Source organism: Convolutriloba macropyga, chromosome 8 (genome assembly GCF_964194025.1).
Source record: "Convolutriloba macropyga chromosome 8, txConMacr16.3, whole genome shotgun sequence".
NCBI classification, from domain to species: domain Eukaryota; kingdom Metazoa; phylum Xenacoelomorpha; order Acoela; family Convolutidae; genus Convolutriloba; species Convolutriloba macropyga.
The window spans coordinates 57,239,016-57,266,696 of NC_134475.1; the positions used below are offsets into that span (position 1 = coordinate 57,239,016).

The 27,681-nt window shown below is 36.1% G+C and overlaps 1 protein-coding gene across 3 annotated transcripts in view; it reads right to left on the bottom strand.

Annotated features, from left to right (window-relative positions):
• The window catches only part of LOC142344850 (uncharacterized), a 217,935-nt gene that overhangs the window by 162,695 nt on the left and 27,559 nt on the right, over positions 1–27,681 (bottom strand). For all 3 annotated transcript variants that reach the window (XM_075396870.1, XM_075396869.1, XM_075396871.1), the window contains exons 4-6: positions 23,332–23,469; positions 18,979–19,137; positions 15,820–15,983 (exon numbers count right to left, since the gene is read on the bottom strand). In XM_075396870.1, the coding sequence (XP_075252985.1) occupies positions 15,820–15,983; positions 18,979–19,137; positions 23,332–23,469 (461 nt within the window). The remainder of the gene's footprint in view (positions 1–15,819; positions 15,984–18,978; positions 19,138–23,331; positions 23,470–27,681) is intronic.

Below are 27,681 nucleotides of genomic sequence, written 5' to 3' on the forward strand. Positions count from 1 at the left end.
AAAGTTGCAACCCAACGGGAGGAACGCTGAGCTCATCTTTAACAATTTTGTTGGTGAAAGTGTGCATACTGAAATAGTAGGGGACTCAATATTTGATAGTATTTGTATAAGGAACTGCGTCACTTATTCATTGTCAGGCGGAAGAGTCGAACAATTTCATCTGTTACTCGATACCCTCTCTGTATATAGGAACGTCATCTTAGCTGTCGGTGGCAACAATTTGTCAAATTGGAGTGAACCCGGAGAAGATCCATCAGTTGTTGTTGATAAACTGAGAATTTTGTACAATGCCATCAGGGGCCTTGAAAATCGCCCAAAAGTGATAATGTGCTCTGTATTGAAAAGGAATTGCAGCCATAGGAACATCCAACGATTCAATGCGGTGCTAAGGCACTCGCAGCTGCCCTTCTTTAAACTTCATCAAGAAGTTTACAAAAGCAATTTGTTTCTGAGTGACGGTGTCCACCTTAATTTGAAAGGTAGAAAAGCATTGGCTGGTGCAATGAATAAAGTTATGAGAGAACATCAGCTGCACTAATTTGATTGACTCTTGTTTTCGTTGTTTGTGTTCGTGCAGCAATTTTATTCAATTTGTTTTATTAAATCTTTGGTGTTTGTTGATAACTAAGTACTAGTACAATTCGCAATTTCTTGTATATACTCATCAAGGTTAATTCATCGTCTTACCTCCAATTTTTTTTCGAGCATCTGTTAAGTTAATCGCTTGATGAAAACCTGAAAAGTGAGATAATTTTGATGTGGCTTTAACAAAGGATTCTATCCGCTTCGCCAGGTACAATAGATTCGAACTTTAGGCTTGTGTTTGCGGGTGTCTCTGCCTGCATCGCTGTGTCCACTCAGTGGATTCTATTCACTTCGCCCGTTACAAACAGAATCAATAATTAGGCTCGTGTTTGCGGGTGTGTCTGCCTGCATCGTTATGTGCTCTCAGCGGATTTTATCCGCTTCGCCCGGTACAAAGATTCAAAATTTAGGCTCGTGTTTGCGGGTGTCTCTGCCTGCATCGCTATGTTCACTCAGCGGATTCTATCTGCTTCGCCCGTTACAAACAGAATTATTAATTAGGCTCGTGTTTGCGGGTGTTTCTGCCTGCATCGTTATGTGCTCTCAGCAGATTTTATCCGCTTCGCCCGGTACAAAGATTCAAATTTTAGGCTCGTGTTTACGGGTGTCTCTGCCTGCATCGCTATGTCCACTCAGCGGATTCTATCCGCTTCGCCCGTTACAAACAGAATCATTAATTAGGCTCGTGTTTGCGGGTGTTTCTTCCTGCATCGTAATGTGCTCTCAGCGGATTTTATCCGCTTCGCCCGGTACAAAGATTCAAATATTAGGCTCGTGTTTGCGGGTGTCTCTGCCTGCATCGCTATGTCCACTCAGCGTATTCTATCCGTATCGCCCGTTACAAACAGAATCATTAATTATGCTCGTGTTTGCGGGTGTTTCTCCCTGCATCGATATGTGCTCTCAGCGGATTTTATCCGCTTCGCGCGGTACAAAGATTCAAATTTTAGGCTCGTGTTTGCGGGTGTCTCTGCCTGCATCGCTATGTCCACTCAGCGGATTCTATCCGCTTCGCCCGTTCCAAACAAAATCATTAATTAGGCTCGTGTTTGCGGGTGTTTCTGCCTGCATCGTTATGTGCTCTTAGCGGATTTTATCCGCTTCGCCCGGTACAAAGATTCAAATTTTAGGCTCGTGTTTGCGGGTGTCTCTGCCTGCATCGCTATGTCCACTCAGCGGATTCTATCCGCTTCGCCCGTTACAAGCAGAATTATTAATTAGGCTCGTGTTTGCGGGTGTTTCTGCCTGCATCGTTATGTGCTCTCAGCGGATTTTATCCGCTTCGCCAGGTACAAAGATTCAAATTTTAGGCTCGTGTTTGCGGGTGTCTCTGCCTGCATCGCTATGTCCACTCAGCGTATTCTATCCGCTTCGCCCGTTACAAACAGAATCATTAATTAGGCTCGTGTTTGCGGGTGTTTCTGCCTGCATCGTTATGTGCTCTCAGCGGATTTTATCCGCTTCGCCCGGTACAAAGATTCAAATTTTAGGTTCGTGTTTGCGGGTGTTTATGTCTACTCGGCCGATTTTATCCGCTGCGCGCAATGAAAATAGATTCGATAAAAAAGGCTTGAGTTTGCAGTTGATTTTGCTTTTTGAAAATTAAATTGTTCCTTCGAGGTTTTCTCCTGTTGACATTAAATTAAGTGAGAATTAGTGAATCCTTTGTTTAATTTAGTTGACATTTAGTCGTTGAATTTAAATGACTTTATTACCATGTCTAAAGTTTGTAACAAGATTTATTGTTAATTAGACTCGTTCAGCTAATGGTCTAATTCGTTTACTATTAATTTCAGAGATGCCTTTGAAAATTGAGTTTGTGTTCCTTACGGAAGATTGCCAAGTGTTAAAATTCAGTTTGTTTGATCCTCGATGGCCCAAAACCCTGCAAATAATTGAGCGTATAAAACTAAATGATGACGATAAAATATCGCTAATGATTGATGGCTCTGAGGTTGATTGCGTTCTACTGAAGCATGGTCCACCAGGTGCGATGGACGTAGAGTTCAGAAAAAATCAAGAAATCTATGGTGCGTTTGCGGATCAGTGTAGTGGTAATTTGGACGTCACCCCACGTAAGGGGGCGCGCTGGGCTGGTAGTAGTTTGACACCAGTTGAGAGTTTTGGACCTGAAAGTCCCAGGGTTATGGTTAGATCTCTTGCTTTCGTTTTCTTTATTTTTATGAACGGTATAAAAATAAAGTAATTCGTTTTGAAACTTGTTAGGACTTTGTTCGTCAAGTTTTTGTTGTTCTATTTTGCCTACATAAGAAATTCTGTTGCTTTGTTTGATCTCTTTTCAATGTCGATTACGTTGCCCTGTTTAGAAATGCTCAAATCATGAAAAGATTGTGGAAGTCCTAAACGAAGACAAACGCATGTTCAGTGAACTTCTTCGAGTCTATAAGAAAACAGTACAGGATTGCAATAAAAAATTGGAAAGCCAGCTACAATATTTCAAAGAGATTGTGAGTATATGATTTTTCACTGGTTTTGTACAAGTTTTTGCTCATAAGCACTTCACAAATGTTCGACTTTAATCTTCAAATATGCAGTTCGAAATTATTTGGCTGTTCAGATCTGGAAATTTAATTTGATGTGGGTTGTTTTCTGGATGAAATCAATTTCTTATAGAGTTTTTTTACTTTTAGAAAGAACTCTTTTAGATGACTCTGTGGACGAGGAGACCAGTGAAGTGCTACCTAGTTTCTATGAAGACGTTGATATTGACAATCTTCCTGTACCCTCAACTCACGATGAGTTCGGAAGAGTGCTAAGAACAGCACTTTGGGGAGAAACGGGTCTTGAGCGAGAAATAATTTCTCCAACGAGAGAAAGCGAGGTGCGGAAACCCGCATCTCCGAAAAGAACTAAGCTTTTCAAGGGTATTTACAAGTACTGTTTTTCAAGAAACTTAAAATTTTCAATATGAGTTCCCTCAAAAAATTTACAGACCCTAAACGCTCATCACGGCAAAAAGTGGTTACGGAACTTTTAGCAGCTTTCGAATTTTGAAAAATTGGATTTTATTGGTTGTCTCTGTCTTCCCCAAAACGGAGAGCTGAAATTGTTAAGGTTTTTCGTATGTTCAAGGGCTTTTGAAGAAGCATTTCCCCCCTCGTCTGTGGCCTGAAGCTTACAACGACGCCCATTCGTCTGCGAATAGATCGGGCATGGATGCAGTGCGGTACAGAAAAAAGAAATCTGACCCATTATGGTGCGCACAAATGTAAGAAAAGGCAATGTCTAAGAGAAACAAACAGACAAAAAGGCGACCGAATGAAGAGTCTGACGGTCAAAATTTAAGCAATGCACAAATTGATGAGAGTGATTCTGAGCCAGGAAATGTTGAATAGAGCCCTTAAAGTCTTTGTTGCAATTTTCTATTTGATTTAAGGACTTGATATTTTGTGCTGTTATTAGGCTTTGATTAATAGCCTCGAAGCAATAGCTGAGGCTGTTATAGTCCTTCTCTTGGTTTTTTTCGCGTGAGTGACGTTATTTTTCACTCTTAGGTGAGCGAGTATTTTCGGTCACACGTGATTTTCCTCACTCTCACAAATGACTTCCTCGTTATTAAATGACTTTTCTTTACTTTCAAGAGATAAGGTAAAGTGAGTGTTTGAGACTCTACTTGAAGGTTACTATAGAACAGCTAATAGCAGGAGCAGCTAATAAATTATACAGATACATAATTAAAATTTATTATCTCAGTCCTTTGTCGCTCGGCTGTTTCCCGGCAATCTGCCAGCTATGTTTCGTTTTCTTTTGTTTATTGAATTTTGGATTGACTCTAAATGCAGAAAACATTACTATTCCATCTAATGGCTACCTCAGATTTTTAGATTGATTATACTTGACTCATTGTTCGTTTATTCTTCAAATTGTTAGTATTATGCTTAATTTTCAGCAATTTGACACTGAAATTAAAGCGGTTAAAACGTTAAAATTTAGATTGATTCTAAACATTTTGAAATTTTTGGTTTCTCTATTTCGTTGCAAATACAATCGAACGTAATAAAATAATTGAAAAGTTTTTAGATCGTTGAAAATGAAACTACCTTCGAGAACTGATCGCAAGAAAAGCAGCAACCTATTTGATTCGGAGGCCGAAAGAGCAGACAGTATCCGATCCAGTATTTTAGCTAATAACACGGCGTGGCTCTTTGTTGACAATGAAGAGCTGATTTTGATTACTGTAAGCAGCTTTAAATGACCGCCCAAGACTAAGCCATCTGAAATGTTAAGTCTAATCGAAGGTGATAGTTTCGACCTGCGATTCAAAGATGGAAATGTGCCCTGTCGTTTGTTGGTAAAAGGAAACATGAAAAAAGTTGAAGAACTCTTGAACAGCTATCAGCAGGAGCTAGATGCAGGTAAACGGCCGTCTGAGTTGCGAAAAACAGTGCTTGCTAATCCTAAGGCACCTGTTGTGGATGTGGTTAATTTCTTGTGTCGAGAATTTCGCCTGTGATGAACAGTACCGTAGTCGCTCTTGGTAAACCAGCAGGCGTCGAAAAGTCAAAAGCTTCCAATTCTGCGTTATCTCAGCCAGTCATTTCAGCAAAGAAAAAGAACAATACGGTAAAATGTGACTTTTTTTAACTAACTACAAATGGCATCTTAGAGATTGTTAAAGGCCTCTTTGAAATTGTCGAAAACTATGAGAGACTGGTTAACGGTAGAAAGGCATACTGATAAATGTCGTTGCTGTGCTTTGAAATATTTGCTTTTTTTTAGCCTGAGCCCGATCTTTCTCAACCTTCTACTTCTGCGACCACCAGCTCAAGCACACTTCCAACATTGTGGACAACGCAGTCGATTGTGGGCCAAATTGCCCTCTTCTTCAGGAGTATCTAGATGGGCGTGTTGTTGAGATGAATAATTGGATGAAAGCATTTGAGGAGCTGAAGAAAGCGGACGAAAAAAGACGGGCAAACATATGCCCAAGAATTGACGCTTAACTACCCCATCGCTCCTTTAATTTTTCTACTTTTTTTGAAATGAACCTACTTGCTAGCCTTTTCAAAAGATATCAAATTCTCAAACATCATAGAGGCTTAAGTTCTTGTGAATAAATTTCACAGTGTTTGTTACCTCTAAATGTTTAGGCTACCCAATTGAAAGAAACTCGCCTCTTGGATATTCATGGGTTCCAAAGTATCGATGACTATCCTTCGCTGAGCGCAGGTATCACAGCAGTCATGCACAACGGTGAAGACCTTATGACGATTCACGCTGGCTCAGATGTCGGAAAGCTGGGTAGAGCATTGTTTGAGAAGCTGTTTCCGGAAAATGAGCGTGGAAATTACCTTCTGGCACCAAAAAGACATGAGGCTGATCGTAGACTTGAAGCTCCCAGGGAAATTCTCGACAAGTTTACGAGTATGTTTTTAAAATTAGACATGAAGCCTTCCTTTCAATTAGCACTTTAAAAAATCCCACTTGCGCGTTATTGGCATTTTAAAAAGATCCCTCTTGCGTGTTAAAATTTTCAACCTGCAAAAACCAGCACTTCAAGACAGGTAATCGACATAGAAGTTAATAAGAGATTTTCTTCTTGCATTCAGAGGTTGTGCAGCAGAAGTACCCTGACACTCCTGGGCTCGCTTTTGAGAAAGCCATAAAATCAGCAAATCAATACGTCAAGGATTGCCGAGGCCGACATTCCAACGTAGAAGAAAATGAGTGAGGATTCTGCCTGGAAGGCGAGCATTCTGCCTGAAAATGTCTTTTTTCATTAAGGAGTGCTGTTTTATTTTTAATTGATCTCGAACGAACTTTGTAGCAATTATTGTAACCGCGTTGATCTCTATGCAAAAATTTAGCTTGAACATTTTGATTTTTTGAGTGGCTTTTACGCCCTTGACTTTCTGCGTTTTAAGTGATCATAATTTCTCTCATTCAAAATTTCAAGTTCCTAAATTCAATTGCCAGCAATTTAGTGCTGAAAGTCAAATGGTAAGTGCGCCAAAATTGATGTCAATTTTTCACTTTAAATCTTAATAGCGGTATTTATTAACCTCTAATGATCAGGCTGCAATTTGTAACTGATTAGAGCTCCCACTAGTTGTTCGAGAGCAATTTTCCCGACGTTAGTCGGTTATGTTTAGTGAACTTGAACTAACTTTTCGTAACTTTCCTATATAGTCTCCCGACGTTAGTCGGTTATGTTTTGTGAACTTGAACTAACTTTCTGTAACTTTCTTAGATCCAGTTTGTTTACTTTGTTTAAACATTCGCTGCTTTGCTGGCGAAAGAAAGTTTGTATTGTCTATTGATCCTGAATTAAACAGTTTATTGAAGCAATGATTACGTTTCCATAAAAGAACTTGTTTAAAATTTTTCGAAATTATCTCTATGACGGGCATAACGTAACCACTGGTTAAGTTTTTCAAGTGATGTGATTACAAGCGAAGATTTAGTGATTGCGGATGGACAAGTTGTGCGTCAAGTTTTAACCAGTTTTAATGTCTGTCCTCAAACGATGCTGCCCCTGAACAGCTTCGAACAGTTCGAGAGCCGCATGAAATTCGACAAAGAGCTTTCAAAGGCTTTTTTTCACTAAAAGAACTATATGAGCTTTGTATTGCATCAGGGTTTAAAATCTTGCCCGACAACTATGGCGGCTATGGCCTCTTCAACAATACGGGAAAGGTATTAAAACCTTCATTGCAACCCATTATACCTTTTCCTGTGGGCCCAATTGAAACTGTTCCTCTTGAACTGCAAAATGAGATGTCCGATTTGTCTGTAATGCGTGGCGAGCGTGAGCAGGATGCAGTAGTACTGCTTGGCCCCATTCGTTTTGCAAATCACTCTTGTTCGCCAAATACGAAGTTTTTCTAAGGATACACAAGTTCTTTTCTCCCCCACAACAAGTGCGTGTTTCTTCAAGTAATAGACTCCATAGGGCTTGGTGAAGAAATAACTGTGAGTTACTGATCAAACTATTTCAAAGACGGTAGTCTTAAATGTAGGTGCCCACATAAGGACAAGAAAGTGCCGCTAAACCGAGAAAATTTAGAACCAACGACTCCTGGATTCCAAATTCCTGATGTCCCCACTCAGCTGACATTTTCGTCAAGTACCACAAGTGCAATCTTACGATCTTGCAAGTCAGTCTAGCATTGGTACACCGACTGATTGTGAACTTTCTGCAAAGAGAAAATTTAGAAATCAACGGAAAAGGCGGGTCAAAAGAAGAATCTTGGAAGGTTCGAGTCGCGAAATCAGAACCTTCATACACCAGATAGATGCCACTCGCTCTTCGAAAGTTGAAACTGAGGAAACAGATACACAAGTGAGTTCGCAATGTTCTGCTGACGATTACCTTGAAACCGAAACCTCTTTTGGACCCGAACTTGAATTTGACCTCCCAATTGGAGAAGAATCTGAGGTGACCTCCAATGATTATGACGAAGATGATCTTGATGACAGTGATGGCACTGATGTGGCAGAAAGTTTCCAGTTTTCGTCGAATCCGTTAACGTGTAACTCGAATGTAACTGTTCATAATGCGTCAATGGGTTTATTTGCAGTTGCTGCTCGACATTGTCTACCCGACGAAGCTCTGTTCGATCTGCTGAAATGGCAAAAAATTATTCATCCCCACGACAATGTGCCTACTCCCAATTTTATAAAAAGTGAAACCAAGAAATTAACGGATCTCTACGCAAAGGACACAGAAAAAAATGCCAGCGGAGAAGTTTTTTTTCTTAACTTTGCAGAAAAACTAAAGGAGAAAGTAGAAAAGTACATCAACGAAATTATACATTACGCTAACCCAGAAACGGAAACGGATCTCAAGCTAACAAGTCTTTTCGATGACCAGACAATCAACGTGAAACTAATTTTAAACATAGATGGAGTTGAAGTTAGAAAGTCAAGTGATTGCTCAGCCTACCCTGTTTGGGTTGCTCTTGCTGATCTTCCGCCAAAATTAAGAGCCTCATTTGACAACATCTTTCTTTGCTCATTGTGGTACGGAAAAGGAAAAGTTTTCTGGGACCCTATATTTGAACACGACAGATCTGAACTTGCAAAACCCCAGATTATTTGTTACAAAGGAAGACTATACAAAATCAGTTTTACAACAATTTTTCTCGTGGTAGACCTTGTGTGCAGGCATGATGTTTTGAATATGAAAGAATTCAATGGTTATTACGGCTGCGGTCTTTGAACCATGCGAGGGTTTCAAAGATTTCCTGGAACTCACTCTTATCCAAACAGTAAATCCTTCTCAATGCGGAACCCTGCTGAGCATCATATTCTTGTTATGCAGGCTTAAAGCGGAAGTGTTGAGGAAAGAAAGTCGAGGAAGGATAAAGACCCAGAGGTGGACACACTAAGCGTTAAAGGACGCTCTAAACTGTTTGACATCATCCCAAATCTTCCCCTGACGTGTCCAGTAGACACGATGCATCAGTGCCTTAAAGGTGTGGCCAGTGACGTCATAAAATTTTTTTGCCGAGCAACTAAGTTTGACGGAACTAAGCGCAATAGACAATGCAACTTGCCAAGTAGTTCTTCCCAACGAATTCAAAAGGTCAATTAGGTCTCTCAGTTCAATTGAACACTTCAAACCAAATGAATTGAAAACTTTCTTGCTCTATTTTTCACCCTTAATTTTTCGAAAGTTTTCTGAGAGTTCTGCTGCACATGATGCGAACATGCAAAATCTCAACTACTTGGTGTTTTCACTGCGGTCAATGTACGAGAATACCTCAAATGCAAACTTATTTGGACATATTCTGGAGGCATTCTGCTATAACATGTCGTTTCGTTATCCTCTAAAGAAATTTGACTCTATCAACTTCCATTTGCTGCGACACCTGGCCTGGCAGTGCAAAACATTTGGCCCGTTATGGACTACTTCAGCTACGATGTTTGAAAATGCCAACAATCATCTGATTAAAACTCTGACGGGGAGTGTCAATACCTGCAGTTTGATCGTCAGTCGTTATATACGAAACCGACAACTTGAAAGCTTCGAAGTGAAAGATGACCATCTAAAAGCTTATATTGAAAATCTGAGGAGGAGACCAACTGGTATCACGGAGGATTTGTGCTTAGAAAGAAACAATTTTTATTATGAAACCCAAAAAAAGTTTCCTGAAGCCCGTTTGTTCTGTAAGTATCGAGGGCGCTTTTATCTTGATATTCAGAATTATACAAGATCAAACGCCAACAGTTTTGTTGCTATCGATGAGAACGGTGAAACCATAGTTGGCCAGATTTTGCTTTTCAAAGAGCAAGATTCGGAGTTGCAGTGTTTTGTACTGCTGTACGAAATTGTTGAAAAACTTGTAGTTGATCTGAGGTCAACGGATATTGCCAGAAATTCAGACTCTTTTGAACCTCTCGCTTACCGTGTTGCAAAGTCAACTGATGTCCAGGCTTTCAAACTAGATGCAATTAAAAACAAGCTTATAAAGTTTTCTTTCCTAGGGGATTTATATTTCATCAACGTGTTAAAACACTTTGAGCATGATTAGTACTGTTAGATTTTTCTTACTTGTTTTAAACTAGATGAAATTAAAAACAAGTTTATAAAGTTTGCTTTCCTGGGTGATTTATATTTCATCAGCGTTTTGAAACACTTTGATTATTACGAATAAGTAATTTTCCATAGGGTCATAGACCTGTCCAAATCGAACCAAACTGGGTATGAAGTATACCATGGATACCTAGAGACTTGAACAAAAAGAATTTTTGCTATAGCTTGCCTAGGAAAAAAGTTAGTTTTTCATACGGAAATTTGCGACTTTTCCGAATAGCGAATTTTAAAAATAGCTCTTTTTGTCGGGTCAAGAGGTTGTTCAAATCAAACAAAACTCGGCATGGAGTATCACCAGTGTAATTTAGAGTATCGCTCCTTATGTTAATTGTTAGACAAATTTTTTTGTTGCTCTTGCTTTTCTTGTCTAATTTTTCAGTTGTTATTATGCAGCAAACACAAATTGTTGTAACCAGAACTGGAAGAGTAATCTGTATGAGGCCCGGTTTGTCAACAATAGAAAATAGAGAAGCACGAGTTGAAAATGAAGAAAGTTTAAAATTGGAAGTCAATGAACTCAAAAAGAAAGTCGAAGCTTTAAACGAGAGAGTCGAAAAACTTGAGAAGGCGAACATTGAGTTGGTAGACTTGACTAATGACGATAGCTTTCAAACTACTCTTTCGGTAAATTCGGATGATTTAATTGAGCTTCCAAATGGTATCTGAGAAATTAAATTGGCCAATTGTAGTTATTCTGTTTAGCCCATTGTTCGTGCAGAGTAGATTGAATTTATAGCTTTACTTGTATTAAAAATTCAATCATACCTTAAAACAAGCATTGTTTACTAATTGATTTCGTTAATCAATCATGTTTCCTGGTAGTTTCCTGGTCTGAAAACTTCTGCGGTTAACCTAAATCTACGGTTTGAGTGTTGGACAAAAGGAATTTTTGCTCTAGCTTGCCTAGGAAAAAAGTTAGTTTTTCATACGGAAACTTGCTATTATTTTCGAATATTTAATTTTGAAATAGTTTTTTTCATTGGGTCAAGAAGTTGTTCAAATCAAACAAAACTCGGTTTGAAGTATCACCAGTGTAATGAGAGTGTAAAACAAAAAGAATTTATGCTATAGCATGCCTAGGAAAGAAGTTGGGTTTTCATACGGAAATTTGCTATTAGTTCGAATAATTTTTCGATTATTATTTTAAAAATAGGTCTATTTCGTCGGGTCCAGGAGTTGTTCAAATCTAACCAAAATCTGCATGGAGTATCCCATGTATACATAGAGTGTAAAACAGAAAGAGTTTTTGCTATAGCTTTCTTAGGAAAAAGTTAGTTTTTCATACGGAAATTCGCGATTAGCGAATTTTAAAAATAGGTCTTTTTTATCGAGTCAAGAAGTTGTTAAAGTCAAACCAAATCCGGTATTGATTATCCCCTGTGAAGTTAAAGCCTAGTATATAAAGAATTTTTGCTATAGGTTGCCTACGAAAAAAGTCGCGATGAGCGAGTTTTAAGTCTAGTTATCTTTTATTGGGCCAAGAAGTTGTTCAAATCAAACCAAACGGGGTATAGAGTATACCATGGGTACCTAGAGTCTAAAACAGAAAGAATTTTTGCTATAGCTTGCCTAGGAAAAAAGTTAGCTCTTCATACGGAAATTTGACGTTAATTTGAATATTCAATTTTAAATAATTTTGAAAAATAGGTCTTTTTGATTAGGTCATAGATTTGTCCAAATCGAACCAAACTTGGTATGAAGTATCCCCTGTGTAGTTAGAGTGTAAACCAAAAAGAATTTTTGGTATAGCTTGCCTAGCAAAAAATTGGGTTTTCATACGGAAAATTGCGAATTTCGCAAATAACGAATTTTAAAAATAGGTCTTTTTCATTGGGTCAAGGACTTGTCCAAATCGTACCAAACTCGGTACGGAGTATCCCCTGTGAACCTAGAATCTAAAAGAAAAAAAGTTCTGCTATAGCTTGTCTAGGAAAAGTGTTAGTTTTTCATACGGAAATTTGCCGTTAATTCGAATATTCAATTTTAAATAATTTTGAAAAATAGGTCTTTTTGATTAGGTCATAGAATTGTCCAAATCGAACCAAACTTGGTATGAAGTATCCCCTGTGTAATTAGAGTGTAAAACAGGAAGAATCTTCGGTATAGCTTGCCTAGCAAAAAAGTTGGGTTTTCATACGGAAATTTGCGAATTTCGCAAATAACGAATTTTAAAAATAGGTCTTTTTCATTGGGTCAAGGACTTGTCCAAATCGTACCAAACTCGGTACGGAGTATCCTCTGTGAACCTAGAATCTAGAACGAAAAGAGTTTTTGCTATAGCTTGTCTAGGAAAAAAAGTTAGCTTTTCATACGGAAATTTGCCGTTAATTCGAATATTCAATTTTAAATAATTTTGAAAAAAAGGTCTTTTTGATTAGGTCATAGAGTTGACCTAAATCGAACCAAACTTGGTATGAAGCATCCCGTTGGAGTGTAAAACAAAAAGAATTTTCGGTATAGCTTGCCTAGCAAAAAAGTTAGGTTTTCATACGGAAATTTGCGTATTTCTCGAATAACTAATTTTAAAAATAGGTCTTTTTCATCGCGTCAAGGAGTTGTTCAAAGTAAACCAAACTCGGTATGTAGTATCCCCTGTGTAGTTAGAGTGTAAAACGAAAAGAATTTTTGGTATAGCTTGCCTAGCAAAAAAGTTAGGTTTTCATACGGAAATTTGCGTATTTCTCGAATAACTAATTTTAAAAATAGGTCTTTTTCATCGCGTCAAGGAGTTGTTCAAAGTAAACCAAACTCGGTATGTAGTATCCCCTGTGTAGTTAGAGTGTAAAACGAAAAGAATTTTTGGTATAGCTTGCCTTGGAAAAAAGTTAGTGCTTCATAAGGAAATTTGCGATTATTTCAAATAAGTAATTTTAAACATGTCTTTTTGATAGGGTCATAGAGTTGACCAAATCAAATCAAACGGGGTATGGAGTATACCATGGGTACCTAGAGTCTAAAACAAAAAAAAATTTTGCTATAGCTTGCCTAGGAAAAAAGTTAGTTTTTCATACGGTAATTTGGGACTTTCGCGATTAGCGATTTTTAAAAATAGGTCTTTTTCATTGGATCAAGAAGTTGTTCAAAGTAAACCAAACTCGGTATGGAGTATCCCATTTATACCTAGGGTGTAAAACAGAAAGAATTTTTGCTGTAGCTTGCCTAGGAAAAAGTTATTTTTGCATACGGAAATTTGCGATTATTTCAAATAAGTAATATTAAAAATAGGTCTTTTTGATTGGGTCACAGAGTTGTCCAAATCGAATCAAACGGGGCATGGAGTATGTCATGGGTACCTAGAGTCTAAAACAAAAAAAAATTTTGCTATAGCTTGCCTAGGAAAAAAGTTGGTTTTTCATACGGAAATTTGCGATTAATTCGAATAGTTAATTTTAAATAATTTTGAAAAATAGGTCTTTTTGATTAGGTCTTAGAGTTGTCCAAAGTGAACCAAACTTGGTATGGAGTATTCCATGGGTATCTATATGGTAAAAATACAAAGAATTGTTGTTATAGCGTACCTAGGAAAGAAGTTAGTTTTTCATACTTAAATTTGCGATTATTTCAAATCAGTAATTTTAAAAATAGGTCTTTTTGATTGGGTCACAGAGTTGTCCAAATCGAATCAAATGGGGTATGGAGTATACCATGGGTACCTAGAATCTAAAACAAAAAGAGTTTTTGCTATAGCTTGCCTAGGAAAAAAGTTAGCTTTTCATACGGAAATTTGCCGTTAATTTGAATATTCAATTTTAAATAATTTTAAAAATAGGTCTTTTTGATTGGGTCAAAGAAATGTTCAAATCGAACCAAACCTGGTATGATCTAATCCCTGTGTTCATAGAGTCTATAACAAAAAGAATTTTTGCTATAGCTTGCCCAGGAAAAAAGTTAGTTTTTCGTACGTTAATTTCCGATTAATTCGTATAGTTAATTTTAAATGATTTTGAAAAATAGGTCTTTTTGATTAGGTCTTAGAGATGTCCAAAGTGAACCAAACTCGGTATGGAGTATTCCATGGGTATCTAGATGGTAAAACAAAAAGAACTTTTGGTTTAGCTTGCCTAGGAAAAAAGTTAGTTTTTCATACGGAAATTTGCGAATTTCGCGATTAGCGAATTATAACTATAGTTATCTTTTATTGGGCCAAGAAGTTGTTCAAATCGTACCAAACTTGCTATGGAGTATTCCTTGTATAGTTAGATTGTAACGCATTAAGAATTTTTGCTATTGCTTGTCTGGGAAAAAAGTTAGTTTTTCATACGGAAATTTGCGAATTTCTCGATTAGCGAATTTTAACTATAGTTATCTTTTATTGGGCCAAGAAGTTGTTCAAATCGTACCAAACTTGCTATGGAGTATCCCCTGTTTAGTTAGTTAGATTGTAACGCATTAAGAATTTTTGCTATTGCTTGTCTGGGAAAAAAGTTAGTTTTTCATACGGAATTTTGCGAATTTCGCGATTAGCGAATTTTAAATATAGTTATCTTTTATTGGGCCAAGAAGTTGTTCAAATCAAACCAACCTCGGAATGGACTATGCTTAGGGTATATAGAAGCTAGGAAAAAAAGAATTTCCGTTATAGCTTGCTTAATTAAAAAGTTACTTCTTTTGTTTATATTATTTTATTTATTATATTTTGTAATTTATTATGTTTTTGTTATTGTTTCCGGCTGTTCTTAGCTATTTTATTGTTTGCTTTTATTTTGTTTTGGAGATAGAGTTTAGGCCTGGTTTTTTGGCCAGTGCTTTGCTCAAAAATCTCCTATAGTTGAATGTTCATAACTCCGCCGTAGCCGGTCCCCAGCCCGGTTAAGATAAGGAGGAGGGAAACACACCCAAATCATAATGGAAAAATCTCAAGAGTTGATTTTTTTTAATCAATTTGAGATATTTCCGACACTACTGTATCTATAAATATATTTATTGACTCATTTAGTGCATCTGATTAGACTACCGCGTGCTTTCGAGACGGTTTACGATCCGAGGATTTTCTCCAAAAATAACGGGGAAAATAGTGTAAAGAGTGTAAAAAAAAACCTTTTTACACCGTTAGTGCTACCCTTAATAAGGGTGGAAAAAGTGTAATGCAAGAGTGTAATTATAAGAAGAAGAGTGGAAGAGTGTAATTAAAAGATATAATGGTGTAAAATAAGGGTGTAAAAATAAGTTAAAGGTGTAATTAAAAAGAGTGTAACCGTAAGAAATTACACCGTTATTCCACCGTTAAATCATTTTTTACACTCTTAAATTACACTTTTTCCATCCTTATTAAGGGTAGCACTAACGGTGTGAAAAGATTTTTTTTACACTCTTTACACTCTTTTCCCCGTTATTTTTGGGGAAAATCCTTGGCCCGGGGATCAGATATTTGTGCAATGTTGTTAATGCTTCGAAAGATAATGAAAAATTTCAAAGAAGAATCTTGCAGAACGGTATATCGTCTTAGAAGATCCGAAGAGATTCTTGCGAAATCTAAATCCCTTCAAATTTCTGACTATTTTATTAGAAAATTTCAAAATGATTAGAAGCTCCGGTGCATTCCGGATGAGTTGGATAGAAGTGAGATCTTTAGACTCTGACTATTAAGATCTTGCATGAATCTCTTCGGATCTCTTCAGATCTCTACAAATAGATATATGTAGATATCAGTTCCAAAACTGGGAATATGAAATGACCTGCTTGTATTGTTGTCTTTGTTGGCATCGTCCCCCCTCTCCAGTTTTTCCATCAATTTGGCCGACAGTTTCCTGCAGAGCTTCATCTTTCTACTTCCCACTGCAGCCACTCCAGCCGAGTGTCTCTCGAAGTCAAATGAGGAACTGTTGCTCCCTCCTGAAGACTGAAACAAGCGCTGGAATTAGCCACAGACCGGGTTTCGTCATCGTAAAGTTCGGACAAGTATCATATAAGATTTATACATGCATATGCCGTTCATATATTATTATAGTGCCAATTTTGCGACGAGAACAGGTCCAGCATAACATATCGTTTAAAGTCTAGCGCCTCATTTTTGTCAACTTCCTTCAATTTTCCGGCTATATTTGTTTTCCGGGCATACTTTGTTTGGTTTCCCGGCAATTTTTACCGATTTCCTGAGATTTTTTGTCAATTTGCTGGCTATTTTGCGTTTTTCAAGACGTGCCAAGACTTGATTCGAAATGTGCCAAATCTAAAATGTGATATGGTCAGAGCTCTGATACAAGAATGACCCAAGACTTGCAATACTCTTTCTGTTGAAAACACTACTTGGCCGAGCATGATCCTTTTTAATGTAATATTCGAACGCTTCTTTCGGGGATCCTCATATATACTTTCTATTTATCCAATGCATCCTTATCCGTTATCTCATTGGGATTACCGGAAATCTCACTTATAATTAATAATCTTTCATTTCCCAGCAGGAAACTTATCCGGTTTTTCCGGTTTTTCCCGGTGCAAACTTGTGCTCACTTTTTATCCTAATATTTCCAGGAAATTCTGTGATGAAAGTGGTAAATTTTAAAACAGAAACCGGCAAAACGCTTGGTAACATCATATTTGCCAAGCAACGAATTGTACCAATGACACATTGAGAGAAACCAACCGCTACTTTTTTGATAGAAAAAATGCATAAGAGACACTCAAATTAACAAATGTTGGTTAAATAAACAACATACAAACTATGGTACCAAAAAGCTACGTACAGCATGATTTCTGCTTTCAGAGCATGATTCGTGCTTCATAAGCATGATTGGCGCTAAGGCGTGAAAAAAGGTGTGAAATTTAGAAGTTTTAAGAGAAATTTCTTTCTCACTTTCTCCGCTTAAACAGAAAAGATGGTTAAACCGCTTTATTCTTTTACCGCTTGTTAAGTTGTTACGCTACGAGATGTCGCATTTTCATGGTCTAAAATACAAAAGCAACTCAACTTGAAATCAAGATCCAGTGCACAGTATGCATACAAAGGTTACCTGAAAAACAACAGTTTTGAGGCCCAAAAATCGATCGGAAGACGTCCAAAATTGTCAAAAGAATCAGAAAAAAAGTTATTTGCCGATGTTTTGAAAGATTGCACAACCTCTCTGGAACGCATTCGAGTGCTCATAACGCTTTCTCTTGCTACGAGACAATTTCCAGAGGTACAGTTAGACGAATTCTCAAAATATATGGCGTTTTTCAAGAAATGCTGCAAAAAAAAGTCAGTTTGAAGAAGAAAAGCAAGTGTTTTCGTTCAAAATGGTGTATCAATATGCTCAAAAAGCCGTTTTCGTTCTGGCAGATTGTTGTTTTTACTGATGAAACAAGGGTGCGCATCTCGAGCGACGGAATTGTTAGAGTTTTTCGAAGAAATGGAATGAGATTTCTTGAAAAAAACACAAAAAATTTGAGTTCGAACAATCGATCACTTATGTTTTGGGATGCATTACGATCAGACGGAAGCAAATTGCTTGTTATGTGTCTAAGAAAAATGCAATTCCTGGACATTATTTTTCAACAAGATAATGCATCTGTGCATAAATCGAATATTATCGGCAATTTCTTCCAATAAAACGGTTGGAAGGTACTGGAATGGCCAGCATACAGTCCAGATCTGAATCCTATTGAAAATTTATGGGCCATTTTCAAGCAACTATTACAAAAACAGACAGCTTTTGGTGAAAATTTAGAAGAAAAATTGTATGAAATTCGGAATAAAATTGACGCAGACGTCGTGAGAAACCTGTATGAAAACTATACAAACCGTCTATTAGACGTTAAAAAAGCTAATGGTGTAATGACGCGTTATTAGAGAATAAATTTGAACTCAAACTGTTATATTATTTGTTGTTTGTATTGCTTTTTAAAAAATCGTTAGGTGTATTTAGCTTTTTGGTACCATAGTGTATAATAGCTTTTAGCTTAGCGTATGGCATAGTAGACAGAATTTTCGGAATGTGTGTGTTTGACCGATACTGGGTATATTAAGATAAAAAAGACTTCTTGTGAAATCGGCCGATAATGGTCGTGATTGAACGCGTATCGACCAATTTTGTTGGTTGGAAAGAGACCATTGAAAAGACTTTTGTAACTGTATTATCTATGAAAAGACAATTACCGACTGCAATGATCGGTAATTGAGAATGAAAAAAAATAGTATCTCGATCTATAAAAATACTGTTGTTGACGATTTTTCTAACATGCATTTTGGCATATGAAATAGCTCAGTTTTCTCCTATTTTCGATTGAAGTGCGCAAAAATTTCTTCGCGAAACCTGAGAAGTTTTTTGGAAAAAAAAATTTATCATACAATTGTTAAGAGTTTTCTGAAGTAACGGGATGAAGGCTCAAAAATCTCCTCTGGCTGAAAATTATCGATCACCAAACCTGGTCTCATTGTCCACAAACTGAGCACAAAATTTGAAACTTTTGAGCATCCTTAATTCACTTATAATGTATTGCTTACTTCTTTGCGATATTGCAAGACTTAGTTTTGCAAAGACTCTTACATCTAACTTTTGAGGGAAAAAGATTCTTTTTTAGTTGTCTAGTAGATTAAAACTTGAAATGCATAAATGGAGATTGAAATGCAAAAAGGGAGATACTCGAAAGGTATGGTTTTCATATGGTCGACATAAAAATGGCTCATGTCAACTTTGGGATCTAATTTAAGTCTGGTGTAATTAAAAACAGAACTCTTCGAATCATCATTTGAGCGAATTAAAACTGTTACCATGAGTACAACGACAGTGTTACGAGGAGCTTTTCCCACAAACTAAATTACGAGAAAAAATAATTCCTTGTTATACGTAATGAGTTCTAGGCGTTGTGCTACTAGTTTTTATATGATTTGGATGACAGTTATGTGGGCATGTTACCTGACTCTGAGTACCAGTTGAGAGAGTTCCAGTGGGACTCTGGATGGCAGTAGTCTCGTCCTGTTCCACCATGGGCGACAGTGGACGAGATGAGAGAGAGGGGGGCTTGTTTGGACTGCTGCTAACACTGTCCAGTGACTTGGATGCCGACAAGGTGGTCTGGAAACAAAGAAAGCAAAGCTTCAACATTTTCAGAGCTTAAGAGGTAAAAAAAGTATAGATTACTTGACTCAGATGAAAACGCTGAGAAAAATCTGGCATTCGTCATGAGACAAGAATCGGTTTGAGACGAATGCAGATTTTTCAATTGACATTAGCATCCAAAAAACTTGCCTGATTAGCAGTCAAAATGCAATTTAAAATTTTTAAAATCGGGCACTGTATGCAGGAGAATCTGAAACAGTAGTCATCTGGGCTTTTACACCAGAGGGTTTCAAGTATGATATCTTCAAAGCTGTTTCGATAATGTTTGCACAAGGTTTGCACAAGAAAAACCAGATCCATTCTGTCCCCCCCCCCCAGCTTAGAGCATAAATTTTTTATGACCCCCAGGCGCACGTGCTATTTTGTTACATAGTAACGTGCTATATAACAACATACAATTTGTAACTGGTGGTCATTAAAAAACACTGGGGGGAATAGAATAGATCCGGAAAACCTATTTTTTGTAGAGACTCAGCGGACCACCACATGTAAAATAACCTTTAAAATATATGCATAGAGACTGCCAACCCAAAACTAAATTGTTGATTTTACATTTCCTCTTAAAAAAAGCTAATGAACGAAAAACACATAGGTCAAATGCTACGTTCTTTTTTCAAAAATTAAAAAGAGCTGCTTTTCTTGAAGACATTGAACAAAACAAAAGTTTTAATAAAAACACTCCTTAGCTTACACACTAGATAGAAAGAACTGTCACCGAAATTGCGGATATGAAATTTTTAAAAAAAACTCCAAATAAAAATTTTTTTCAGATGAACAGAAAAATAAAAGCTGGATGAATATTTATAACCATTTCGAAGTTAAAAGCAAACCAGATTTTAACAATTTGAGAACTTAGAATAACGGTTTAAGGTTAAAGTAAAAGAAAATTAAAATTATTTCAGAAAAAGTTACACGTTTTAGTTTTCGTAATTTTTTGCCTCATATAAATATTTTCCGAAAAGGCCATATGAGATCAGAGAATCATTAGAGCATAATAATAAAACACACATTTTCAAAAATATCATCTTCAAAAGTTTGATTTTTTTTCACAAAACTGGAATTTTTTTCAGTATTTAGTAGCTTTGAGAAAATATGATTGCTTTGAGAAGCGTTGTGTATTATTTTTTAAAAAGGCGAATTTCAAATCAGCAAAAAATTTCTGAAAATCAGTCAAAAATTTACCTTAAGATTAGTTTTCAGATATCCTAAACCAATTTTAAAGAAATTGAAGTTTCTGGCAAAGGCAAAATGTGGGAGAATTTGATTGACTGTTACGGTTGCTGTTCTGCTCTGTTTGACGTAATGTATGGTGTTAATATTGTTTTACACAATAATTTGGAGTCGCTGTTTTTGCATGCCAAAGACATTTTAAAATATTCAAAAAAGACAAAATTGGTGTCTGAAGAGGACCAAGTAATTCAATTTCTATATATGTAATTTGAATTGGCGACTTTTGAACGAAGAAAAGAAAACAAATGTTTAAGGGCAGTTCTTACAGCGTTTTTTGTTTGTACCTCTTGGACCACCAAAACAATTGGTCTCTTAGAAAATTATTGATAAAATTTAAGATACGGAAAAAGTAAAGCATCGCAAAGTTATGATTATTATTGATTACAGAAAACCTAGAGACAAATTAAAAAACAAATGATTGAATCGACTTCGTTCCATTAGCTTTTTTCAATAATCTACTCAAATTGTCCAAAAAAATTTTTGTTAAAAAAATTTGAACTGCAAGGAAATATGTAAATGCGCAAGCATCCAATGGGCTCGGAGTCATCTGTTACATCACGAACGACTGCAAAAATTCATGCTACAGTAGCAAAGAACATCATTTTTTCCCAAAAAGAGTCAGAGCTATTGGTTTCTGAGTTCATTTTTACGGTAGCAGATTTAAGAAAATCTTACAAGATCTCAACGGTAGCAACCACCCTAACCCTGATATTAATACCTTCTTTGCAGTCCTCTTTATTATGACGCACCAGTGCCTTAAATTGTTAGATTAAACTCAATTGCCATATTTTTATACATTAAAGATGGCCATCACATTTCTTTGAGTACAATTTGAAAATAACAAATTATACTGCAGTGTAATTGATCTTTCTGAACCCTAATTGAATTGAATGGGAACTGAAACTCAGAACAGCTTGCTACAAGTACAAAAAATTTCAATAGAATTTAGAATCTATTCTGTCTTCCAAATCCAAGAGAATCAAATTCTTCAAACTAAGATTGCAGAAAAACTTCAGAACCTTGCCAAACAACATGTTCAGCTTGATAACACTTTCGCTGAAAAAACAATAACATAACATTCATCAGACACAGAAGGAAACTATTACAAATTTTTGTAATACTTTTTCATCCGCTTAAACTTAGCTGATAATATGGCTTTCATATTTTTTGTTACGTCAAAAGACTAAAATTGTATTTACATTTAATACTATAAAAACTTTTCCACAAAACAAGAAAAAAGATCGCATATATACATCGTAAAAGACAACCTTCTGGTTTTAAACCAACCCTGTCAAACTCCTGCAGTGCTTTTTTCACAGTTTCTACAAAATGCATGCTGTCTGAACTGTGTAAGCAATTTCGATACCAAAAACATTTTTAATCAAGAATGCGTAAGATTGCTGCAAGGTCCGGAAAATTAGAAATGTAATGACACCAAAAACATGGGGCCAATTGTTTTATGCAAGAGTTATACCTCTGCCTCTCATTGTATTTGAGATCTTTTTCTTCATTTTTGATGCAAATTGCCGTAAAACTTTCTGAGTTTGGTCTTTTATTCATTTCAAAAAAAGTTTTGTCAAACTGTTCACTTTGAGATGAAGATTTTGATTCCGAACATACTATTGCATTGAAGAGAGAGTCAAATACTGATATACACAAATGCTCGATTTTTAGCAGCCATCAAAATGTTACCAACTAACCGCTGCTCTAAAACTTTTCCTCATTTTTAACAAAACCAATAACATTGAATGATATGCTGTCATGGAATCAAATTTGTGATTCTCATTACAAAAAAATGACAAAAAATAATTACTAGATCTCATACTAGGATCATATATGGTTTCTAGAAATTCATACAAGGATGATATATGCTTTATTGTAGTCATTCAGGGGTCATATGTGATTAATTTTAAGATCGTACAAGGAAATACGTTACGAACTGTATGAAAACATATATGATCCTTTCATGACCTCTAAGAATGGCAAACCGGCAGAAGTCTGATCATAGGGGGCTTAGAAGACACAAAAGTCTGGTCATCAGGTGTATGAAACGAACAAAATTCTCATCATGGATAGTTTCAGCGTACAATAGTCTGATCATAGACTGCTTCGAACGCACGATAGTATGATAAGCCAGTAATTCCATATCATGAAAGTCTGATCGCGTACCTAAGTTTCAGTGACAATCAGTACTGATTCAGTACTGATTCTGTGACAATCAGAAAATTTTCAGAGGAACTTCAAACTGTAGTACTGATTCAGAAAAATTTCAGGACCAACTGTGAAGTGATTTCTGATCTTTTCTGAATCAGAGCAAAATTCAAAGAAAGTTTTAAGTTTTTTTCTGAATCAGAAGATAATTCAGAATAAATCACTGAAGAAGCTCTGAATCAGATCAGTACTGAAATTGCCTTAGCGTTAGGTACGGGACGCTACGAGCCGACAAAACGCAAAAACTAATTAATAGAAAAGTTGCCTTATTTTTGCTTTCGATCAAAAGGAAAAACTATCAATAAAGCATATACACCGTTATCTTATTTGTCGCAAAAATTGATCACAAAACTCATAAATTGTACATAAAGTGAATTTATTGGACACAATAAAAATTTATTTATTCTGATCAGAGATTCTTTCGAGCACACTAGAGTCTGAGCAACTGCCTGAAATTTGTCTGGACAGGGGCCTCACGCACATCTGGACAATTTTCTGGAGATTTTTTGATCAGAGCTCAGTCTGACATGGTCTGATCAGAGGTGGTTTCGAGCGCACTTCCAGCGCACAAAAGTCTGATCAAAGGTCAGTTTCGAATGGGATATTCTCATTAGATGCCGCTACGACCTTGACTTGGTCATATTCTAAAAACGTACTAATATATGAACGTTCTTATATGCACCTTTTTTCCATCTAAAACGAACTTACATGTTCGTTTTTGCCACTGTCACTGCTCGGACTTCTGTCCACGACCACCTCGTGTATTGAGCCACTTGAAGTCTGGCTCGTGAGCTGCACAGTGGCACATGTGACTATTGACCCTCTGTGGATGACAGAAGAACGTCTCTAAAACAACAGAACATCAATTTGCTCAAAACTTAGAACGCATGATCAGTATAATTATTGATAGTTCTATCTTATTAACATATCGCGCTAAAAATTTTTAACAGTGATATTTGAGTTTTACAACTCGGCACTCTTCAATGTCGTGGTTAATCTTTCTCAGTTATCTTGCTATAATATCTTCTTTTTTCATAGCACCAATGCAAAGACATTTTTCTTACTATCTTGAATTATTCCTTGAAGCATTGGAACACGTCAAGGTCTTGCAATATTTACATTTTTTTAACAATGTCTTATCAAGTAATATCAGGATTCGTCTCATTTGGAAACATAACGACCAAACAGTGTATTATCTCCGGATCAGTATAAATATAGCTATAATAAGCTTGCACATCCTGCAAGTGTGCTCATTGAGCCGAAGACGGCATATCCCAAGTCGCGAACTTCACGGACTCAAAAACAACTTTTAGTCGTGATTATGCATAAAAACGACTGTTCTCTGCCAATATTGGGCATGAAAAGATCTTGCTCGATCAAAAATCTGTGTCAAAATATTTTTTTCTCCATTTTAATGCTTCCCGGGTCTAGGCCGAATGGTTAACTCGTAAAAATTTGGCAAAAACTTACAAGGCGATGCATCGCCTTGCAAGTTGTTCTTCCGAAAACTTGCAAGTTCTTACAAGTTAGCAATTCGACTTAAAAGTTCTTAAAAGTTAATCATTCGACTTACAAGGCTCTTGAAAGTTAACCATTCAACTCGCAGGGTTTTTAGAGGTTAAACATTTGACTTACACAATTTCTTACATAAACTTTTTGAATATAAGTTTTTAAAAGATAATGTAGCAAAAAAACAATAAAATGTTGCAAAATATGACTATAAACAGATGTTTCAAAAATATAGAATCTGGAAAAGTGTGAATTACAATTATAAAGTAAAAATTGGTTTAAAAAATGAAGGGTCTTGAAATTATTTTGCGAAAATGCTGACATATGAATATGAAACTTCAATTAAAATCAAAAAGGGTACAAATTGAGATCTACTGAATTTTAATTGAATTGCGAAAGGACCTCATGAGTTGATAACAATGAGAAGCGAAAATTTTATCAACTTAGGTTGCATTGTAATGTAATATCTAAATTGAGCAAATAAATCTCACGCGATTTCAACGGTAAATGATGGAGTGTTAAATTCAATTAATCAATAAGAGTCGAGCTCAGACGGAACGAAATTGTAAGAAATTTACAAGATAGTTATTCGACTTGCAAGCTCTTACAAATTAGACATCTTTTGCAGGAAACTTGTAATCTTTTACAAGTTAGCTATTCTGTCTCAACCTTGACGTTGGTGGCATGACGTTGGTGGCAAGTTTTTTTCTCTCTCCAATGGAATTGGACCATACATGGTGTCATATATTTTTATAAGATCTGAGAGAATCGTCTCAGATTTTGTTTTGGTGATAAACCGAAAAACAATTGACCCGCGAATGCGTATTGAAAACAAAAAAAACGAGCAAAAATTGAAGTCTTTTGTTTTGCGCATAAATCACATTCGAGCTTATTTTTGTGTCTCTGCAGTGTACTGGAGCCACCAGTCACACAAAGGTGACTTATATTTTTCTAAGAAGAATCCATGCAAACAAGTTAGGAATTCTCAAAGCAACTACTATAAAGAGGAGGAATTTCACCACAAAACACCGGAGTTAGAGGTAATCTAGTCAAAGTAGTAAAAAAAATTAGCTTATGGCCCTTACCTTGAAATTTGTCAATGAAAGAAGTCGCACTGAGCTATATCTAACGTTGAAAAAGTATAACCTTTCAACTAAATCGACTATAGGAGGAATTGATATCAGTCCACAAAAAAAAATAACTCGGCGCTTGAAATGAGTTTGGCTCGAGTAATCTAAACACAATGGCAAAAATCATTTAATGTAAATAAATTGTAAAAATTTCATTCTAGGGAAAAACAATGAACCAAATTCGTGAAACAAAGCTGTCTTTGTTTTTCATTCCTTACGGTCTGTTAGAGTTGCCAGTAAATTAATTGAGTCAAATTGCTTGAGGGAAACGAAGAACAAAAATGAGTCTTATGATTAAACTCAATAAACTTTGTAAAAAAAGAAATCGGATCGAGCTATATCTGTCTTTGAAAAACTATTCGCAATCGACTAATAATGACTCGTAGAACAATGGCTTGAGGCAAGACAAAAAATTGGCCCGGCATATTAAATCAATCCAACTCGAGAGCAATCTATAAAAATGCAAGAAAACAAAATGCAACCTGAAGACTGAAGTGCTATTGTAACAGTGACTTTAATGGCAGAATTGCAGCCATTGTTAACCCTTGATAATATAATTTCATCTTCTCTGACATTATTTTTTTCCAAGTGTCGAGTCCTAAAATGGGGTCCTAAGATCTTTTGTCTCAAAAATTGTAGCAGTTGTCAATGCACATCTCTCCAAAGTTTAGCTCTTTTTAGAGAGTGGCTTCCAAGTTATTGTTTAATATTTATTTATAGAAATAAATGGCAATCTTTAAAATCAAACTGCTTTCTGTGCATTTCTTACCTTATATAAAAAAAGTAAATCACTGACGGCAACAGCCACAATTTGAAGATTATTATATTAATAACAATGCTGATTAATTTGTTTAACAATTTAGAGCATGTAGATATCTAACCTTAGGGTTATAGTCTGAGTAATTTACATGATTTAAAAAAATCGTTTAACTGCATCCCATACAGTATCGTAAAATTTTTTATAGCCTGCATTGCCCTAGATGCGCAATAACCAAACGGTATCATTTTCTGCTTTCCATTGATTGGTAAATATTTGATTGCCTAATCTCTCGTCAACCTTGATATAATACCATCTCAATTGCATAAACTAGAGTAAAACCAAAACTCAAAAACTCCAAACAGTTTAGTTTAATTTTTAAACATTTCACCGTATCCAGTCAAGAGTCACAGGTACAGTCCAGTCAAAGGTCAGAACAATTTTATTGAAAACTTGATTCAAAAACAGGGATTATTTGCAAAATAGAGAAATCGGTTTCATAAGAAGGCAAGTAACAAAATTGACTGCTTTCGCCAGAGTTTGAAGCAACGTAAGACGTAAGAAACGATGGCAATATTTCGATATAACGTTCCCATTATCGGCTGTTACTGATTTTTTTGTTACCCTTTTCTTCTTTGAAACTTTGTAAAAAAAAATGAACTTCTGTACAACTATGGTTCACCTAATAATTCCTTTATTTGCTTTGTTGCGCAATGATTTTCATTATGCGAAGGAAAGAATGCTTATATCTCAAATGCATGATTCAACACACAGTCAGAAAGGAACCCAGTACGAACCTCAACATGTAGAGCAGAAATGTACATCCCGGGTTACTGATTATACAAAAATCCCAGGAATCAAACACTGTCTTAATGTGATTTGTATGATCCTGGGAAACAAACAAGGGTCAATCACATTCCTAAAGGATGCTTACAGAGCCACAATTGTGACGCTCATTTGGCCTGAACTAAGTTAGATATGGATATCAGTTCTAATTATCCCGAACATGGTAAAGTGAACATTTTTCTGATTTTTGTACACGGTCATAATTGAGAGTACAATTTCATAGTAAATACACATGGATGATAAACTAAAAATGAGTTTTTTGAAAAAAGAACCGGAGAGCAATCACGTTCCAGCACTTCGCACTGAATTTGAGATAATTTCCTCTTTTTTCCTACTGATATTACAAAGTTATTGAGGTTTCTTAATTTTTGTCGTTTACCTTGTTTTACCAACTTTATCGTCTGAGATTTTAATCAACCGAAAAAAAAAATAAATTGCAAAAAACTGACTTCTATAACAAACTAATAATTATTAGTTTGTTTTAAAAGTCAGTTTTTTGCAGTTTGTTTTTTTTCGAGTCCTTTATTCGAGTCCTTTATTCGAGTCCTTTATTCGCCAACTTTTTGAAACAGTTTTTTTTCTTGCAATGTGACGACTTAACGACTGGTTGAACGAACTAATATATCGTTTTGTACAATTAGTTTGTTGTCGTACATTGCGAAATATCAGTAATAAAAAAACTCCGACTAATGTTTTCTCTTTGTACTTAAAAAGAAACATTACTTAGCATAAGATCAAAAAGGGAGCTGATGTTTGATTTACCAGAAAGTCGAGGTTGATTTTTTTAGATGAAGACTAAACTATCAATCGAATGAA